Source organism: Amblyraja radiata, chromosome 20, assembly GCF_010909765.2.
Source record: "Amblyraja radiata isolate CabotCenter1 chromosome 20, sAmbRad1.1.pri, whole genome shotgun sequence".
NCBI classification, from domain to species: domain Eukaryota; kingdom Metazoa; phylum Chordata; class Chondrichthyes; order Rajiformes; family Rajidae; genus Amblyraja; species Amblyraja radiata.
In genome coordinates, this window is record NC_045975.1 from 25481819 (window position 1) to 25502522 (window position 20704).

A 20704-nucleotide genomic window follows, 5' to 3' on the forward strand; every position below is an offset into this window, starting at 1 on the left:
TTTCTTCCTTCCTTTCCTTCCTGTAAAGGAGTGATGTCTGACACACTGTAACCTTTACTGGTAGTTTATTATAGCACATGGCACACACGTCCCAGCACTGACTGCATCCAGTCTTCAGGCGTACTGGAACCTAGTGGGAGGAACAAAGGGAGGATACTACAGTTATACTAATATGATGGGGCGTGGTTAGTGGTGATGAGGTAGCTACATTATAGGTTGCATGCATAAACCATCTACATCCTTCCCCTTACAATTTGAACAAGTTACTACAGTGGCAGGTTTATTATACAGTACCTGCAAAGCTAAGCATATTCTCCGTAACGAGCCGGAGGTTTTACAATCCGACCCGAGCGAGTGCGCACAGCACCTTCACCCTCCCCACCCGAAAGAATAGGAGGAGGGACAGGAACAGAAACAGGAGGGGGAGAGAAGATGGGTGGGGAACCCAGCTTGGAGGGGGAGCGGAGAGGCACAGGTGAGCCAGGTGAGAATGAAGGGGTTTGGGCTCGTTAACCGCCAACAGCTGCTGGCGGCTGCGTCGGTATACAGTCCCTTCAAAATCCACGAGGTAGGACCGTGGCGCGCTGTCAAACCCGACGACGGTGGCAAGTCGGGAATAGCTGGTGGACGTCTGCAAACGGACGACCTGTCCAGGCATCAGTGGCGAAAGAGGGCGGCAGGATTTATCATGTGATCGGCGCTGGATCTCGTGCTTCTGGGCAATACGTTTCTGGACATCAGCAGGCTGCAGGACTTTGGGCATCAGGGACTGCTGGGCAATAGGCATAGGAGGGCGGACAACACGGGACATAAGTCGCTGGGCAGTGGATCCCATGGTACTGTCTCTGGAAATGTTCCGAAGGTTTAGGAGACCCTGATAGAAATCCCCGTTCGAGAGGCGGGTTTGTTCAAGCAGGTGTTTAGCGCTGCGGACCGCCCGTTCAGCCAGACCATTGCTCTGCGGGTACTCCGGGCTGCTGGTGAAATGATTAAAGTTCCACTTTGCAGCAAACGCTCGAAACTCGGCGCTGGTGAACTGGCGTCCGTTGTCTGTCTGCAGCCGGACAGGGGAACCAAACGTGGCAAAGTGGCGGCGAAGCTTGCTGATCACCATCTCGGAGGTGATGGCAGGGAGGAGATCCACCTCGAACCAATTCGAGTAAGAGTCTACTAGCACAAGGTATTGCCTCCCACGCCAGTCGAAAATATCGGCAGCCAGAGAAGACCAGGGCATGTCAGGGGCAGGCTGCTGCAAAAGCGGCTGTCATTGCTGATGCGGGGCAAGCGAGTTACAGTCCGGACAGGAATCCACCCTGGCCTGGATGTATTTAGCCATGGCCGGCCAGTAGTACTGTTCCTGGGCATGCGAGATAGTGGCATCTGCCCCGGGATGCCCCATGTGGGCGGCGTCAAAATACAAGCTATGCAGCGAGGCAGGGACGACCACTTTGTGTCCTTTGATAATAATGCCGTCACGGAGGACTAACTCATCGCGGACCAAAAAATAGGAGTGGACGCTGGCAGGCAACGAATTCCGTTTGGCGGGCCACCCGCGCTTGATGACAGCAGCAAGCTGCTGCAGGTCAGGGTCGTTAGCGGTATGTTCAACTAAACACTGTAGTTGCTGAGAAGGGACGAAGTTAACGTTCAGTACCTGTAAGTCCGACTGCTCGAAGGGGTGCCGGTCGCAGGAGGCCCGGGGGGCCCGGGACAGCGCATCAGCCACATGCATCTCGGTGCCCCTCTTATACATGATTTTAAAGTCAAAGCGCTGTAGCTGCAGCATCATCCGCTGTAGCCTGGCAGGAGCGCAGTGTATTGGTTTGTTAAGTATCGTTACCAGTGGCTGGTGATCCGTCTCAACGGTGAACCTGGTGCCAAATAAGAAGTCCTTAAACTTCGAACACGCGAAAACCACCGCCAGCAGCTCCTTCTCTATCTGAGCCTAGCGCTGCTCTGTGTCCGTCATGGTCCGAGAGGCATAGGAGATGGGCAGCAGCGAGTCATCAGCGTGGGGTTGCAGGCAGGCAGCACCCAGACCAAATCGAGAGGCGTCGCAAGTGACCACGATCGGACGCCGTAGATCAAAGAACTTCAGGGTAGGTGTGCTGACCAGCCTCGTCTTTAGCAGGTCAAACGCCTGCTGGTGGTGTGGAAACCATGCCCAGGCAATGTCCTTCTTTGTGAGCTGTCTCAGGGGTGCGCTCAACTCGCTGAGGTCGGGGATAAACTTCCCCAGGTAATTCACCATCCCCAGGAAACGCTGCAGACTGACAACGTCTGTCGGGGCGGGCAGCTCTGAGATGGCGCTGGTCTTTTGCGGGTCTGGCTTCAACCCTTGGGCCGTGAAAATGTGGCCGACATATGTGACCTCAGGCACCCGGAACTTGCACTTTGACCGATTAAGCTTCAAATTTATCTGCCGAGCACGGTCCAAAATCCGCCGGAGGTTGTGGTCATGTTCGGCCACATCCCTCCCATAGACCAGAATGTCGTCCACAATAATCGCGCAGGGCAGACCTGCAAACAATTGTTCCATTGAACGCTGAAATACCTCGCTGGCGGAGTTGATGCCGAACGGCATCCGTAAAAACTTAAACCTGCCGAAGGGCGTGCTGAACGTGGTCAGATCCGTGGAGCGTTTGTCCAGGGGTATCTGCCAAACGAACTTCTGGCATCGAGGACGGAGAACACAGTGGCCTGTCCCACCTGGGCGGCAACATCTTCGACAGTCCTCATGGGGTAGTGGGGCCGTTTAATCGCCATATTCAAGTCCTTGGGGTTGATGCATACTCGTATCTCATTTTTTCCTTTCTTCAACGTGGCGACCATGGTGGAGACCCATTCGGTTGGATCGCTGACAGCCTCCAGCACTCCCATGTTGACCATGTCCTTCAGCATACTCTCCACCTTGCCCTTCATGGCAAAAGACACTCTATGGGGTGGACGGATCACAGGCACCACAGATGGGTCAGTCACGATCTTGTACACCAACGGCAGCTTCCCCAACTTGTCGTCAAACAGGTCTGGGTACTCAGATAGTGGATCCATCACAGGTTGCATCTCGTGGACCGTACGGTCAAACGACACCAGACCAAGATCCTGGCAGGCCTGGTTGCTCAGCAACGTCACACAGTCACTGTCCAGAATGAAGAAAGACAGGTCCTGGGAAGATTTCTACAGCACGCAGTGGAAAGTCGCCCTCCCCACAGGTGTTAGTTCCTCTCCCCCATAGGCACGCAAAACAGAGCGGTCTGCAATCAGCAGCTCATTATTCCTTATCTGGTGGAACAGCTTTGTTGACATTACGTTCACTTTTGCCCCCGTGTCAAGTTTAGCAGAGAAGGACTTATTGTTTACGGTTATGTTCACAGAAGGATCGGGGAGGCGAGATCGGCTGTGGAGGAGAGTGTAAATACTTACATCTCCCGTGGAATAGCTGAGCTCAGAGTCGGGGGCAGCGTCAACAGAGGGCTGAGAATCCATCTCGCTATCAACTTGCAGAAGGTTGTTTAGGAGTTGTCTGGGAGCTGAGGGCACTTTCCCCACGGGAACGGCAGGCAGCTGCAAAATGGTTTCTTCTCCCGCAGAAATTGCAGGTCTTCCCAAGGGCTGGGCACTGTGATTCTGTGGAGTGCACGTAATTGCAGTTTGGACACTTTTTAGATCTCGGGTCCCGGGGTGTACGAGCGGGCCGCGGTGGAGGGCGAAAGTTGTCCTTCATCCGTCGTTGTCCAGCAACACCAGTTAGATTTATGGCTCGGTTGTCAGGCCCCCTCTGTCCATGAGGAGGGGTGACCACTTCGGCAATGCGGCACGCATGCATTGCCTGAGTCAGGGTTAGGTCAGGCCGTTGCAGCAGGTCGGCGCGCAGCTTCTGATCAATCATGCCAGTGACGAGAATGTCTCTGGTGAGCTGGTCGCGCATGGTTTCAAATCGGCACCGCTGGGCAAGGTGCCGCAGGTCGGCAATGAAGCATTCAACAGGTTCATCCGGCTGTTGCTTGCGTGAGAAGAACCTGGCCCGCTCCAGTATACGGTTGGAGGGCAGGTCGCATATCTCGGCGAACTTGCGCAAAAGACATACCGGGTCGTCGGCCGATTCAGCTGGCTCGACCGGCTGGTCGTTGTCATCCAGGACCGCTGGTTCATAGACAAAGGCTTGAGCTCTCTTCATTGCGTCGGGACCGGCCAGGTTGAGCAAGAGTGATGCTTTGACCGCGGCTGGGTCGTTCCGGTGCGCAATATTAACGTAGTGAGTGTAGTCCATCACAAAAGTCGACCATCGCTCCGCAATGTCAGCGTCGAAGACAAGGGGAGATGGCTTTCGGCATGAGGATGCCATGTCAAGGGAAACCCAACACTGGGCACTAACGGGGACAAAATAAATGAAAACCGGTAAACGGGAAGCGCGAGTTTTAAACTTCTGACGCCATGTAAAGGAGTGATGTCTGACACACTGTAACCTTTACTGGTAGTTTATTATAGCACATGGCACACACGTCCCAGCACTGACTGCATCCAGTCTTCAGGCGTACTGGAACCTAGTGGGAGGAACAAAGGGAGGATACTACAGTTATACTAATATGATGGGGCGTGGTTAGTGGTGATGAGGTAGCTACATTATAGGTTGCATGCATAAACCATCTACACTTCCTTTCCCCCCTCCCTTCCTTTCCCTCCTCCCTTCCTTCCCCCCCTCCCTTCTTTCCTTCCTTCTTTCTTTCTCCCCTCCTTCCTCCCCTCCTCTCCCCCCCCTCCTTCCTTCCTTCCTTCCTTCCTTCCCTCCCCCCTTCCCTCCTTCCTTTCCTTCCTTTCTTCCTTCCTTCCTTCCTTCCTTCCTTCCTCCTTCCTCCCTCCCTCCCTCCCTCCCTCCCTCCCTCCCTCCTTCCCCCCTCCTCCTTCCCTTCCCCTCCTTCCTCCTTCCTTCCCCCCTCCTTCCTCCCTTCCTTTCCCCCTCCTTCCTCCCTTCCTTTCCCCCCTCCTTCCTCCCTTCCTTTCCCCCCTCCTTCCCCCTTCCTTTCCCCCTCCTTCCTCCTTCCTTTCCCCCCTCCTTCCTTCCCTCCCTCCTTCCTCCCTTCCTTCCTCCCCTCCTTCCTCCCCTCCTTCCTCCCCTCCTTCCTCCCCTCCTTCCTCCCCTCCTTCCTCCCCTCCTTCCTCCCTTCCTTCCCCCCCTCCTTCCTCCCTTCCTTTCCCCATCCTTCCTCCCTCCTTTCCCCCTCCTTCCTCCCTTCCTTTCCCCATCCTTCCTCCCTCCCCCCCTTCCTTCCCTTCCTTCCCCCCCTCCCCCCCCCCCCCCCTTCCCTTTCCCCCCCTTTCCTTCCCTCCCTCCCTCCCTCCCTTCCTCTTCCTCCCTTCCTTTCCCCCCTCCTTCCTCCCTTCCTTTCCCCCTCCTTCCTGCCTTCCTTTCCCCCCTCCTTCCTCCCTTTCCCCCCTCCTTCCTCCCTTCCTTTCCCCTCTCCTTCCTCCCTTTCCCCCCTCCTTCCTCCCTTCCTTTCCCCCCTCCTTCCTCCCTTCCTTTCCCCCCTCCTTCCTCCCTTCCTTTCCCCCCTCTTTCCTCCCTTCCTTTCCCCCCTCCTTCCTCCCTTCCTTTCCCCTCTCCTTCCTCCCTTCCTTTCCCCCCTCCTTCCTCCCTTCCTTTCCCCCCTCCTTCCTCCCTTCCTTTCCCCCTCCTTCCTTCCTTCCTTTCCTTCCTTTCCCCCCTCCCTTCCTTTCCCCCTCCCTTCCTTTCCCCCCTCCCTTCTTTCCTTCCTTCTTTCTTTTCCCCCTCCTTCCTTCCTTTCTCCCCCTCCTTCTTTCCCCCCTCCTTCCTTTCCCCCCTCCTTCCTTTCCCCCCTCCTTCCTCTCCCCCCTCCTTCCTTTCCCCCACCTTCCCTCCCCCCCTCCTTCCTCTCCCCTCCACCTTCCTCTCCCCCCCTCCTTCCTTTCCCCCCCTCCTTCCTTTCCCCCCCCTCCTTCCTTTCCCCGCTCCTTATTTCCTTTTCCCCCTTCTTCCTTCCTTTCCACTTCCCCCCCCTTCCTTTCACCCCCTCCTTTCCTCCCGCCTCCTTCCACCCTCCTTTGCCCCTCTCCTTCCACCCCCTCCTTTACCCCTGTCCCCCTACCTCTTCCCTCCCTCCATCCACCCATTCAGCCCTCACTCCCTCACGGTACACGATAACGCTAACATTTTTGAACCACCTTCATTGCAATTGTCCTGTGGCTGTTTTGTGTCGAATTTCGTTCAGATTGATGTTATATTTCACGTTATTGACGTTTTTAGATTTACGTCCCTCCCCACCCAAACCACCCCCTCCCCTGGTATTTTCCCTTGCAACCGCAGGAAATGCTACACTTGTCGCTCTACCTCCCCCCTCGACTCCATGCAAGGACCCAAGCAGTCTTTCCAGGTGAGGCAGAGGTTCACCTGCACCACCTCCAACCTCATCTATTGCATCCGCTGTTCCAGGTGTCAACTGCTCTACATCAGTGAGACCAAGCGCAGGCTTGGCGATCGCTTCGCCCAACACCTCCGCTGGGTTCGCAATAACCAACCAGATCTCCCGGTGGCTCAGCACTTCAACTCCTCACATTCCGAATCCGACTTTTCTGTCCTGGGCCTCTACCATGGCCAGAGTGAGTCCCACCACAAATTTCAGTACACAGTACCTCATATTTCGCTTGTGTAGTTTACACCCCAGCAGTATGAACATTGGTATGAACATTCTCCAATTTCAGGTAGTTCTTGCTTTCTCCCTCCTTCTCCTCCCCTTCCCAGCTCTCCCACAGCCTACTGTCTCCGCCTCTTCCTTTCTTTTCCCGCCCCCTCCCGACATAATTCTGAAGAAGGGTCATGACCCGAAACGTCGCCTAATCCTTCACTTCACAGATGAAACTCACCTGCTGAGTTTTTCTATCATTTTTGTCTACCACAATAAAGTGCTATTTTTTTTCGTTTTCAGCTTACTATTGATTCATTTCAGCCAAGCACAAGAAGTGCTCGTTGCCCTGACTGTGAGAAGGCTATTGCCTGGGAACCTTCTGTTCGTGAGATAGATGACATGATGGAAGAAGCCAGGATACGTCTTTTAAAGGCTCAAAAGGTTAAATTACACTGTTTGTCATGTTACAGGTAGTTCTGCTATAACGTGTGTTTCCATATAGCAAATTTGCTGTAATGAGATTGACGAATTGGGGAACACTATTTGTATTATGTGGGCTGAATTGGTTATGATTGGGAACTAGGGAACTACTTAAAAATTACTTTGGAAATTGTCAAACTGTAAAAAAAAAAATTGTCTTTGTTTAAAAAAGTCTAGGGAATAAGAACTGCTTCCATGCATCTTCCTCTCAGTATCATATACCATAGTCTTTAAGTACACAATCTGTCATTTTCACAGCTACTGGCTGTTGAAAATCACACACAATCGCTTCTGTTGACATTTGTACTATGATACTCAAATTAAACAATATAACATACAGCCTTTACTATTTTTAGCTTGCAGTAGTAAAAATATATTTATGGCTATTAAAGACCTGTATTTTTGAAAATCCTTAGGAAAAAATAATGTTATCATATGGAAACTTACTAATCCCCTTTTCCCCCCATTGACACAATAGATTTTCTTTTACATGAGCTTTCTTAGGAGTATATATTTTGTGTTATATCAGAATTACCTGTATTTGGATTTATTTTGTGATTGCTTGTAAGTTTGTTGTCTCTTTGCTGATTATTGTTATTCGATATTACTGGCACAAATATTGTAATATTGTTTTCTATTTTATTGCAATTGCATTTAGACCAGTTACTGGCGTCAATATAGTGCTGGTATGCTTAATCGTCAAGCCGCACGCGCGCTGATTAGTATCACTGAGAACACAATTGATTCTGGAAGGTAGGAGCATAATGCTAATAATTCTAAGTACTAGTTTACATTTTTATTTTTGCATTGTTAATTAATTAAGAAGCAAATGTGACTGCACACATAGAAACCTAAGGAAAAACCTTGGCATCAAATGCTTTTGGTTGTACATTCGATGCTGTACATCTAAGTATCTTGGATATAAAGTGCTATTAGGGAAGAAGTTTAACTGAAATTCCTTGCATGGGATTAGTTTTACATCTGCCTGCCTACCTGACTGTCTGTCTGTTCAAGGAACTATGGCAAAACGGTACACAATAGAGCAAACATTTTTGCAGAATCTTACTCGGCTTTTTTCCATGGTCATCAGTATCAAGTTTCTTCACATTTGATGTTATATTTCACGTTATTGATATTTAAAGTTTAAAAAAAGCCAACTTTGAAAATAATAACTGCCTGTGAGTGGGAGACTTTTCTAGCAACTTCCAGTGATGATGTCACAATGGCATCTCACAGTCGTCCAATGGGATCTCACTTACACAAGCTGCCGTGAAGATTCCTGAAATGAATCGGGAAACTGAAAATAACATCGTAATGTGAACTCTGCTGCCAATACAGAAGCTATGAGAGTTGACAGATGGGAGGAATATAAATTTTATTTAAACATTGTCTTTAATGGGGACTGCAAAAGGCGAGAGGTGAGGAAGTGACAGGGTAGGGAAAATGAGAGGGAGGGAGAGGTGACACAGAGACACTGGGATCAACAGCTTCAAGGGGAGTAAGGAGAGAGTGAGATTTTTGCCCCCCCCCCCACCACGTGGGATGGATTGATTGTGTTGGGGGAACGGGTGAGTGGTGGAAACGAGTTCCGTTTGAAAAACGGGTGAGTGCTGGAATATTGCGTAGGGCTCCGAAGTTGTGGAGGGAGGGAGTGACTGAGAGTAGGGAGTGACTGAGGGCAGGGGAAAGGAGAGGGAGGGAGAGGTAAAGGAGGGAAGGGAGGAAGTGAGGGGAGAGAAGAAGGAGGGTGGAGAGGAGGGGGAGGGAGTGTTGGGGTATGAGGGGAAATGAGTCGCGCCTGTGCAGTTGGGGCTATGGGTGAGTGGTGGAATATTGTGTTGGGCAAATGGGTGATGAGGTGATTGGCTCCAGGGGCTGCCTATCTCCGGGGTGAGCGTCGAAGCCGCGTTCGGGGAACAGCCCTTCCGTGTGATGCCGTGCACCCCATCCCCCGCCCCCCCCCCCCACTTGGTCTAGTATATTACTAAAACTCTCGTCTTGTTTCTATCTATCAATCTATGCGTGTGATTTCAAAGGTCCAAAGGTTCTTTATTAGTCACATACACCAATTGGTGTAGTGAAATGTGTATTGCCATTGCAGCACATAAAAATGAAAACAACATAACAATAATAAAGACATTTAACATAAAAAACATCCCCCCCACAATGGTTCCCATTATGAGGGAAGGCACAAAGTCCAGTCCCCATCCCCATGTCCACCCATAGTCGGGGGCCTATTGATGTGATCGATCCTGAAATTACTCCAAAACGATACACGATACCCCTAACACCTTTGCACCACCTTACTCACCATCGTCCTGTGGTGGTCTCTGTCAAGTTTGTTCAGATCGATGTTATATTTTACAAGTTATTCATAATTTTTAACTTTAGAAATTCAAGTTTAAGACAAATTCAGCAGTTAAAATACTTGCTGGTTCTGCTTGCAACAAAGTTGCAATCGAGGAACACTCAGTCCTTCCAGCAAGTTTTTAGTTGAACAGGAGGGGGAGGGGGCAATTGCATTCATTTTTAAAGTCCTCGAAGCAAGACGAGGGGGAGGCAGTGCTGGGGGACATGCCCCTATCAGTTGGGGGGCTATGGGTGAGTGCTGGAATATGGGGGAACGGGTAAGTGGTAGAATATTATGTTGGGGAACAGGTTGCGTTGGGGGACCTGGCCTCCTGTGGGGGGCCATGGGTGAGTGGTCCAACATTGCGTTGGGGGAACGGGTTGCGTTGGGGGACTAGGCCTCCCGTGTGATAGGGAACCAACTGGTCCCACTTGATATAGTATATTACTAAAGCTCTCATCTTGTTGTTTCTATCTATGTACGCGTATGTATGTGATCCCGGAACTACGCCAAAATTGTACATGATAGCGTTAACATTTTTGCACCACCTTACTCTCAATTGTCCTGTGGTGGTTTGAGTCGAGTTTCGTTCAGATGTATGTTATATTTTGCAAGTTATTCATAATTGTTAACTTTACAAATTAAAGTTTAAGAAAAATATAGCAGCTATTGGGAACCAAATCCATGCTGGCTCGGCTTGCAACAAAGTTGCAATCCAGGAACACTCAGTCCTGGCTGAACAGGAGGGAGAGTGCTGAGGGAGTCAGGGGAAGTGCAATTGCATTATTTTTTAAAAGTCCTTGAAGCAAAAAGAGGGGAAGACAGTATTGGGGGATATGCCCCTGCACAGTTGGGGGCTATAGGCGAGTGCTGGAATATGGGGGAATGGGTGAGTGGTGGAATATTGCGTCGGGAACCGGTTTTGTTGGGGGACCAGGCCTCCCGTGGGGGCTATGGGTGAGTGGTCAAATATTGCGATGGGGGAACGGGTTACATTGGGGGACCAGGCCTTCTGTGTGTCGGGTACCCAATGGGTCCCACTTGGTCAAATCTATCTATCTATCTATATACTTTAAAAACTCTGTGTGTGGGTATATGTCATTTTGATTTTGCCTTTGACATTTTGATTTTGCCTTTGATTCGTTATTCCGCGAAAACCAGACGAAAAACGCCGAGAATTTTACCATTTAGCTAGCGATTTTACTTTTACATTCGCATATCCACTCATCATTAAATTTGATGATTTTTCTGTACATATTTTTAATAAAATCCATCACAAAACTTACTGTTTTCTTTTAATCAGCAGCTGCTGACGTCACAATGCCCACATGCCGACCAATCCAGGCCCACCTGCCTCCAGTATGCCTCCAAATACGCTCGCGCCACGCCTCCCGAAGCTGGACTCCCGCCCGCTCACTCCAACCCCCCACCCCACCTCTCTCCCCATCCTCCGCTTCCTCTCCCCCCCTTCACCCCCACTCGCCCGCTCCCCCCAGACAGAGCAGAACGCCGGCTGTTGCCAGAACTGCAGCCGCAGTTTTCCCGCTGCAATATTTAGTTTTCAGCTTCTGGCAACTGTACCCGACCGACCTGCTTCAGGGGAGAAGAGATAAGGCGACGGGCGGGTGAGGTAAAGGGCGGGGAGGGAGGGAGGGAGGGAGCAGCCACCCGCTACAATAGGCGCAATGGTCCTTCCTATAGTGAACCCTGCTGCTGTTCACAGTCTCTGATGGGGCCCCTTTCACAGACTTAACTGTGAGCAGCCCCCGCGTTTAACCAGGGCTCTGGGAACGCGGCATCTGATGGGGACGAGGAGGCTTCCAGAGGGAAGGCAGGGACAACTTAGAATCCAGCAGCAGAGTGGCTCCGTTAATGGATTCATTCCACAGTGAGCTCAGTACGGTAACAAGGCCCCCTCTCCTCTACCCCCCCCCCCTTCTCAACCCCCCCCCATTCTTCTCCCCCTCTTCTCTCCCCCCTTCTCTCCCCCCCTTCTCTTCCCCCCCTTCTCTTCCCCCCCTTCTCTTCCCCCCCTTCTCTTCCCCCCCTTCTCGTCCCCCCCTTCTCTTCCCCCCTTCTCTTCCCCCCCTTCTCCTCCCCCCCTTCTCCTCCCCCCATTCTTCTCCCCCCCCTTCTTCTCCCCCCCTTCTCCCCCCCCCCTCACCCCTTCGCTCCTCCCATCCATATCCCCCTCACCCCTCCCCCTCTCACCCCTCCCCCTCTCACCCCCTCCCTCCCTCATCCCTCTCACCTCTCCTCCCTCTCACCTCTCCCCCCTCTCACCCCTCCTTCCTCTCACCCCTACCCCCTCTCCACCCTCTCACCCCTCCCCCTTTAATATCAAGGGGGTAGTTAGCGTGTGTGCGGGGGGGGGTAGTTAGTGTGTGTGACGCCGCATGCTGCCCCCCCCTTCCCCGCAACCGCACATTGGGGAAACAGACCCAACGGGTCTGCACTTGGTCTAGTACATAACTAAAACTCTGATCTTTGCGTGGTTTTTGTATTTGCACAAAAACGGTACTACGATTTCTCATCAGCTCACTCGCCGTTCTCCTGTGCTGCAAGTGCAACAAGTTTTGTTCCGATTGGCCGTATATTGTAAAAGTTAGCGAGGTTTAAAAATCTTAAAAACCGCGCATGCGCAGATCGATCACCTCTCCTGCCAGTCAACGCCACGCAGATTGGTCTCTTCTCCTGTCACTCGGCAGGACAGTCCGCCCCTTCCTGCATCATCATGTCTTTACTGGAGCTGAGGATGGCCGGCGGATGTCTCCAACCGGACACAATTTTCAGAGGGACCGGAAGCAACCGCAGATGTCGCCAAAGGGAAAGCGGCGAGTCTGATCCCAGCAGAGGAGAGCATCCAGCGCCTGTTGTAAGTCCTAAACGCACCACCATCGCAATACCCCGCGGCTCCATCCCCTACCCCTCTGGTCGCCCTTGCTGGCTCCTGACCCCCCTCCCCTGTGATACCCCCTTCTCCCCATGGCTCTTCCCTGTTTTTTCTCAGAGCTCTCCCCCCACCCACACGCCCGCGCAGCCGTAGCGGTTGGTGCTTCCGGGCCAATCCGAAGCCTGGCTCTAAGGGCGCCGACGGCTGATGCTCCTCTGCGGCACGCAAGAAGTGAGAGGAGCAGCAACCTCGAGATCCTGGGGAAGAGAGGGGGGGGAGTAGGGATGGTAGAGGAGAGGGGTGAGGGAGGGAGTGACGGGTGAGGAAGGGATTGGGGAGGGTAGAAGGAGAGGGAAAAGAAGAGGGAGGAGGGAGAATGGAGGGGGAGGTAGGGAGTGGGGAATAGAGGGAGAGGAGGGCAGTGGGGGAGGTGAGGAGGGATATTGGGGGGATAGGGAAGGTGAGGAGTGGGGGAGGTGGGTATGGAGGGGGGCAGGGAGGGGAGAGGAGTTAGGGAGGGAGGGAGTGACTGAGGTTGGGGAAAGGAGAGGGAGAGAGGTGAGGGAGCGATTGTGGAGGGGAGGAGGAGAGGGAAGGTGAAGAGGAGGGGGCGAGAGTGCTAGGGAAGAGGAGAAATGGGCTGCGCCTGTGCATTTGGGGCTGTGGGTGAGCGGTGGAATATTGCGTTGAGGGATCAAGCCTGTCTGACAGGGACCCAATGGGTCCCACTTAATCTAGTATATTACTACAACTCTCATCTTGTTGTTTCTGTGTCTGTGTGTGTTTGTCTGAGCTGTGCTCCCGGAACTATGCCAAAACAGTACACGACAGGGCTACAATTTGGCCCATCTTACTCACCATTGTCCTGGTGTGTGGTGTATCAAGTTTTGTTCAGATTGATGGTATATTGTACAAGTTATTCGCATTATAAACTTTACAAAATCTAGTTTGAGAAAAATCACTTGAACTTGCACTGGTAGTTAGCAGCTATGACATCACAATGGGATCTAATTTACATAAACTGCCCGTCAGCAGTGTCCCACCCCACAATTACGTCACAATGGGATCTCATGTACATAAACTGCCTGTCAGCAGTGTGCCACCCCACAATGACCTCACAATGGGATCTCGTTTACATAAACTGCCCGTCAGCGGTGTCCCACCCCACAATGACGTCACAATGGGATTTAATTTACATAAACTGCCCGTCAGCAGTCCCACCCCACAATTACGTCACAATGGGATCTCATTTACATTAAAAAAAACAGTCCGTTTTTAAAAACACAGCATTCAGATTGATGTTATATTTTAAACTTAAAAATTAAATTTTCACTTTAAAAAATCAAACTTTTCACTTTAAAACTTGCCCTGTCTGTTACAATATTACCAAATGACATAACACCCAGTGAGAGATTTGTTACATTGTTGTAAGGAGAGTGGGGGAGGGGGGACAGGACTCCCAGTGCAATGAGAAATGTGTATAATTGTTGGAAGGAGAGGGAGGGAGTGGGGGAGGGGAGGATTGTTGTTTCATGTTATTTTAACATTGTGTTTAGTGGAGGAGTGGGATAGGGGAGTGGTGGGGGATAGAGGGAGAGGAGGGATGTAGGGGGGGGAGAGAGGTTATGGAGAGGGAGTGATTGAGGGTAGGGGAAAGGAGAGGGAGGGAGAGCTGGGAGGGGAGGAGGAGACAGGAAAGAAGAGGGAGGATGAAGAGGAGAGGGGATAGAAGAGGGAGGATGAAGAAGAGGGGGAGGGAGTGCTGGGGGATATGGGGAAATGAGCCGTGCCTGAGCAGTTGGGGGCTGTGGGTGAGTGGTGGAATATTGTGTTGGGGGAACGACTGAGTGGTGGAACATTGCATTGGGGGAACGGGGCCACACGGGTCCCACTTGGTCTAGTATCTATCTATCTATGTATGGTATTACTAAAACTTTCATCTTAACCACTTCCGGTTTGCTTTTTAAAAATAAATTGCGGTAAAACGGTACCCTTTATCGCTAGGATTTTTTCCCCACCTTACCGTTCTCCTCGGCTCCAGGCGCACCAAGTTTGGTTCCCATCGGTGGAAGTTTACAAAGGTTATGAAGGTTTAGAAAAATCGTGAGATCAGCAGTCTTCTTGCCTGTCAGTCACCATGAAGGTAACGCCCCTTCCGGCACCCGTTGGAGAATGAAGCCCCGGAGGCAGAGCCGAGTCCAAGAAGCTGCCCGTCCGAGAAGCCGCTGAGAATAAACCTGAAGCAGTGGAGAGTGGGCTGTGTTCCCTCCCCCCTCCCCCACACACACTTTCCCCCTCCCCCACACACACTTCCCCCTCCCCCACACACACTTCCCCCTCCCCCACACACACTCCCCCCTCCCCCACACACACTCCCCCCTCCCCCACACACACACACCCCGTCTCCCGCACACCCCCCCTCCCCACACACCTTCCCCCCTCCCCCACACACACCCCTCCCCCAAACACCCTTTCGCAAGCCCCCGCCTGAAGCCGTCCCCCTCCCCTGGCTTCCCAACGGGTCCCACAAATCCTCGTATATTACTAAAACTCTAATCTTGTTTGTTTCTACGTCTGTCTTTGTGCGTGCGTGCGTGTCTGTGATGTCTGAAATTATGCCAAAACGGTACACGTCAGCGCTACAATTTGTGGACCACCTTACCATTGTCAACAAATGTAGGTCCCTTGCAGTCAGAAACAGGTGAATTGATCATGGGGAACAAGGACATGGCAGACCAATTGAATAACTACTTTGGTTCTGTCTTCATTAACGAAGACAAATAATCTGCCAGAAATAACAGGGGACCGGGGGTCAAATGAGTGAAATCCAGGTTAGCCGGGAAGTGGTGTTAAATAAATTGAATGGATTAAAGGCCGATAAATCCCCAGGGCCAGATTGTCTGCATCCCAGAGTACTTAAGGAAGTAGCCCCAGAAATAGTGGATGCATTAGTGATAATTTTTCAAAACTCTTTAGATTCTGGAGTAGTTCCTGAGGATTGGAGGGAAGCTAATGTAACCCCACTTTTTAAAAAGGGAGGGAGAGAGAAAACGGGGAATTACAGTTATTAAAGATGGGATAGCAGCACATTTGGAAAGTGGTGAAATCATTGGACAAAGTCAGCATGGATTTATGAAAGGTAAATCATGTCTGACGAATCTTATAGAATTTTTCGAGGATGTAACTAGTAGAGTGGAAAAGGGAGAACCAGTGGATGTGTTATATCTGGACTTTCAGAAGGCTTTCGACAAGGTCCCACATAAGAGATTAGTATACAAACTTAAAGCACACGGTATTGGGGGTTCAGTATTGATGTGGATAGAGAACTGGCTGGCAGACAGGAAGCAAAGCGTAGGAGTAAACGGGTCCTTTTCACAATGGCAGGCAGTGACTAGTGGTGTACCGCAAGGCTCAGTGCTGGGACCCCAGCTATTTACGATATATATTAATGATTTGGACGAGGGAATTGAATGCAACATCTCCAAGTTTGCGGATGACACAAAGCTGGGGGGCAGTGTTAGCTGTGTGGAGGATGCTAGGAGGCTGCAAGGTGACTTGGATAGGCTGGGTGAGTGGGCAAATGCATGGCAGATGCAGTATAATGTGGATAAATGTGAGGTTATCCACTTTGGTGGCAAAAACAGGAAAGTAGATTATTATCTGAATGGTGGCAGATTAGGAAAGGGGGAGATGCAAGAAGACCTGGGTGTCATGGTACACCAGTCATTAAAAGTAGGCATGCAGGTGCAGCAGGCAGTGAAGAAGGCGAATGGTATGTTAGCATTCATAGCAAAAGGATTTGAGTATAGTAGCAGGGAGGTTCTACTGCAGTTGTACAGGGTCTTGGTGAGACCACACCTGGAGTATTGCGTACAGTTTTGGTCTCCTAATCTGAGGAAAGACATTCTTGCCATAGAGGGAGTACAGAGAAGGTTCACCAGACTGATTCCTGGGATGTCAGGACTTTCATATGAAGAAAGACTGGATAGACTCGGTTTGTACTCGCTAGAATTTAGAAGATTGAGGGGGGATCTTATAGAAACTTACAAAATTCTTAAGGGGTTGGACAGACTAGATGCAGGAAGATTGTTCCCGATGTTGGGGAAGTCTAGAACAAGGGGTCACAGTTTAAGGATAAGGGGGAAATCTATTAGGACCTAGATGAGGAAAACATTTTTCACACAGAGAGTGGTGAATCTCTGGAATTCTCTGCCACAGAAGGTAGTTGAGGTTGATAATTAATATATATTAATTGTATTGGCTAATTAAATTTATAGCCAATATATTCATTGGCTATATTTAAGAGGGAGTTAGATGTGGCCCTTGTGGTTAAAGCGATCAGGTCTTATGGAGAGAAGGCAGGTACAGGATACTGAGTTGGATGATCAGCCATGATCATATTGAGGCTCGAAGGGCCGAATGGCCTACTCCTGCACCTATTTTCTATGTTTCTATGTCATGTGGTTATGATGTATCAAGTTTCGTTCAGATTGATGGTATATTTTACAAGTTATTGACATTTTAAAGTTTACAAAACCCCACATTGAAAAAATCTCTTCCATCTGCATTGGCAGTTAACAGTGTATGACATCACAATGAGATATGCCGTCACAATGGGATCTCATTTACATAAACTGCCCATTGTCCGTCAGCAGTGTTCCACACAAAATGACATCACAATGGGATTTCATTTACATTTAAAAAAACAGCAGCTTCCACCTCACAATGACGTCGAGGGGTGTATGGAGGGGAGAGGGGTTATGGAGGGTGGGAGGGATGGAGTCACTGAGGGGAGAGGTGAGGGGGGGGAGTCGGGGAGGGGAGGAGAGGGGAAAGAAGAGGGTGGGTGAAGAGGAGGGGGAGGAAGTGCTGGGGATGAGGGGGAATGGAGGAGGGGTAGAAAGAGGGATGGTGAGGCGTACTTGGGGAGAGTTGAGCACAACGGGGATCTCTGGCGTCACAACATGAACCCGTCAGCTGCGTGGGGGAGCAGGGAGATAGAGGAAGAGGAGTTATGGAGGAAGTGACTGAGGGTAGGGGAAAGGAGAGGGAGGGAGAGGTGAAGGAGGGAGTGGGGATGGTAGGAGGAGGAGAAGGGAAAGAAGAGGGATGGTCAAGAGGAGGGGGAGGGAGTGCTGGGGAATGAGGGGGAATGGAGGAGGAAAGGGGTAGGAAGAGGGATGGCGGGGTGCGGTTGGGCAGTTGCCGTGACTTGTGTCACAACGGGGATCTCTGGCGTCACAACGGGAACCCGTCAATCACGCCTGCGGAGTTGGGGACTATGGGTGAGTGGTGGAATATTGCGTTCAACGACCAACCCTCCCGTGTGACATGGACCCAAAGGGTCCCACTTTGTCTAGTTAAATAATATAATAATATCCTGTCAGTTGGTCAATAACTAGTATTCTTTGGAAAACATGTACATAACAACCACTTGAGAGTTTTTTCTGCTTTCTTGGAAATTAGCCACTAAGTTGCCAAGGAACTCATTTAAATTTATTAAAGTGGGATTCAGCGACATTGGAATGTCAACATTCTGGTGAGACATACATGGCCGTCCGAAGGGGGGGTACGATGGGTGCGGTCGCATCCCTCTTTTTTTCCAGAGTAAATAAAATTCAGAGGAAAAATAAAATGGATCGCAATCAGTGTTTCCACTTTGAAGGAAATTACCCGAAATTCGGGAAATTCTGGTCCCGGCCCGCGGGATGATTTGGGGGGAAAAAATATTGGCGACCATCCGCGCCTGCGCAGTAGGGGGAGGCCGGTGATGCAGTAGCGACGCAAAATTACGCCGTCCTTCTGCGCCTGTGCAGTAGGCCCCAGGCGGGATCAGATCACCACCATTTTCACTGCACACAATCATGCATCGCCTCGACGCCTCATGCCTAGCCTGGGTGAGTGGGGCCGTGGAATATTGCGTTGCGGGAAGGGAGTCTATGTTTTTTATCGAGAGTGTCAAACTGGCTGCGAAGGGTCCAGCGTTGGAGGGTCCATCCAGTGTAATTCAAGTATGGACAGAGAGGGATGCAACATCCAAAAAAGTCATTCAATAGTGGCTGTGTAATTTTCCTTTTGGACAGATATATGGCAGTAAAACCCTGTTGACCTATTATCCTCTTGGTATTATTATAAGATAGATCAAACAGGCAGATTTTCCAAATAATATTTCTCTTGTCTGCACAGGGCCACCAAGCCTACCTTGATCCGCCCAGGAAGTAATTACATGCTAGTTGTCTACTTAAAAGTACATGCATCCTTCCTTAATTGGTTTATGAGTTGCAGAGTTCTGTAGGAAATCAAATATTTTTTTTTATTGCTGTGTGTTTATTGAGTACAACATAATTAGAAACCAGATTTAATAGTTGCAATATCTTTTTATTTCTATTTAGGTTCATGACAGTAATAGATGTGAAGAAACAATGGGAAGCTAAAGGAATTGTTGTTGCTATAAGGCAAAAGCTAGAAGATTGGATGTATAATGTCAAGGTGGACAAATATAAACCATCAAAGCAAGTAGAATATTTTTAAACAATATATTTTCTGTACCTATGCTGGATACATGAACATTATCATGAACATTGTCTTTTTTAATTATAATAGTTGCTTTGTCATGCAATGACCAATCATAAACAGTAAAGGAGACTGCAGATGCTGGAATCTTGAGCAAAAAAATATAGTGCCATAGGAACTCAGCGGGTCAGACAGCATCTGTGGAGGGAATGGACCAATGATGTTGGGGATTTAATGGGCCGAATGGCCTAATTATACTCCTACCACTTACGACCTTATGATCTGGGACCCTTCTTCAGACTTAGACCCAAAACTCCATTCATTCGCAGATGCTGTCTGACTGGCTGAGTTCCTGCAGCACTTTGTTTATTGCTCATAAAAAAGTAAAGCATTTGTTGCATAGTGGTTCTAAATCAAGAAGGAGGAAACTATAAAATGATAATAACACAGCAACAAGATCATAATTAATACCAGGTTTTGAGTGGCAAAACTTTGAATAGCAGGATGATGAATCTATGCTCTTTAGTGTCTGGTGTTTGAGTGTCCACAGATTGAATGTGGAACTAATCTGAGCAGATAGATGAATCCTTGTGCTCACCTGAGTTTGTGTACTTCCAAAAGAGAAAATCCAGTTATTACCCCCTCACATTCAATAGCATTACCATCACTGAATATCCTAGGAGTTACCATTGTCCACACACTGAACTGGAGCAGCCCCTATAACACAATGTGTGGATATACCCACAATGCAGCATTTGTGGGTATATCCCCACCTCATGGACTGTCATGGTTCAAGAACTTCACTTACCACCATCTTCTTTAGCATAGGTAGGGATGGCCAAGAAAATAAACCCTGCAATGAATAAAAAAATGGGCCTCAACAATGCTGCTAAAAATTTGCACGACAAATCTGTTATTTAACAGTAAGAAGGAACCCCTAGTTATCACCAGCTGATTTGTATTAAGGATTTACTTGAAAATTTGCTTGATTGATAGGAATGCTGGTTGTCAAACTTTTGGTTTACATTTGCAAACCTCATCAACATTTCTGAAGTTTACAGAAATTTGTGATAGATAGAAGAATTGTAACCTGGAAGTTGGATCACATGGCAATTTTTTATGATCCAAATTTTATTTTAACTGGTTTATTGCAGGATTGTTCATATCTGGGTAAAATTACAGCAATTGTGAAATTGAATTGGGTATTTCTCTGTATAATTCCACAGTAGTTGACCTGCCTTTTTCCTGGTATCAGGCAAGCACACAACGATATTGTACCTCCACACAATGTACATTTCTTCCTTTGCAAAACTTGGAACACAAAGATCCACAGCAATTATAATGAAAGACTCTCTGAATAATGTAGTGGAATGGTTTCACTTAAACTTGGAGAACATATTGTAGTGTTCTTTTCTTTGTATTTAGTAGAACATTCGACTGACCTCAGAAGATTTGGGCAACTTCATAATCTAATGCACACAGCTCAGCTATTTTCCGAAGTCCACAGAGTGTGCTATTACTTAAAGGAATCTTTTTTCTCCCCAGCCTTTAGGGGTTGTGCTGCTCATTAGTGGGTGTGTCAGTGGGTGGCACTACTGGCAGCACTCCCTGACTTGAAGACTTTGGGATGGAATCTAATGAATCACCAGTGTTGGTTCTAGATCTCAGAGCATGCCCATCTACAAAGGACTTGTTTATTCCAGTGTATTCTCAGGCGTAAGTTTTTAAAGTCTGTAACCGCAGAGATAAATGAAATAATCTGGATGGCCTTTGATCATGCTCTCATTCTTTGATGCTACCTCCCTGAAAAGCAAAGTGACAGTGACA

At 49.4% G+C, this 20704-nt stretch overlaps 1 protein-coding gene across 1 annotated transcript in view; it reads left to right on the forward strand.

The window, feature by feature from the left end:
* LOC116984405 (sodium/hydrogen exchanger 10-like) overlaps positions 1-20704 on the forward strand; it is a 147787-nt gene that overhangs the window by 60014 nt on the left and 67069 nt on the right. Inside the window, exons 7-9 of the mRNA XM_033038559.1 lie at positions 6942-7082; positions 7780-7874; positions 18757-18876. Coding sequence (XP_032894450.1) covers positions 6942-7082; positions 7780-7874; positions 18757-18876 — 356 coding nt within the window. The remainder of the gene's footprint in view (positions 1-6941; positions 7083-7779; positions 7875-18756; positions 18877-20704) is intronic.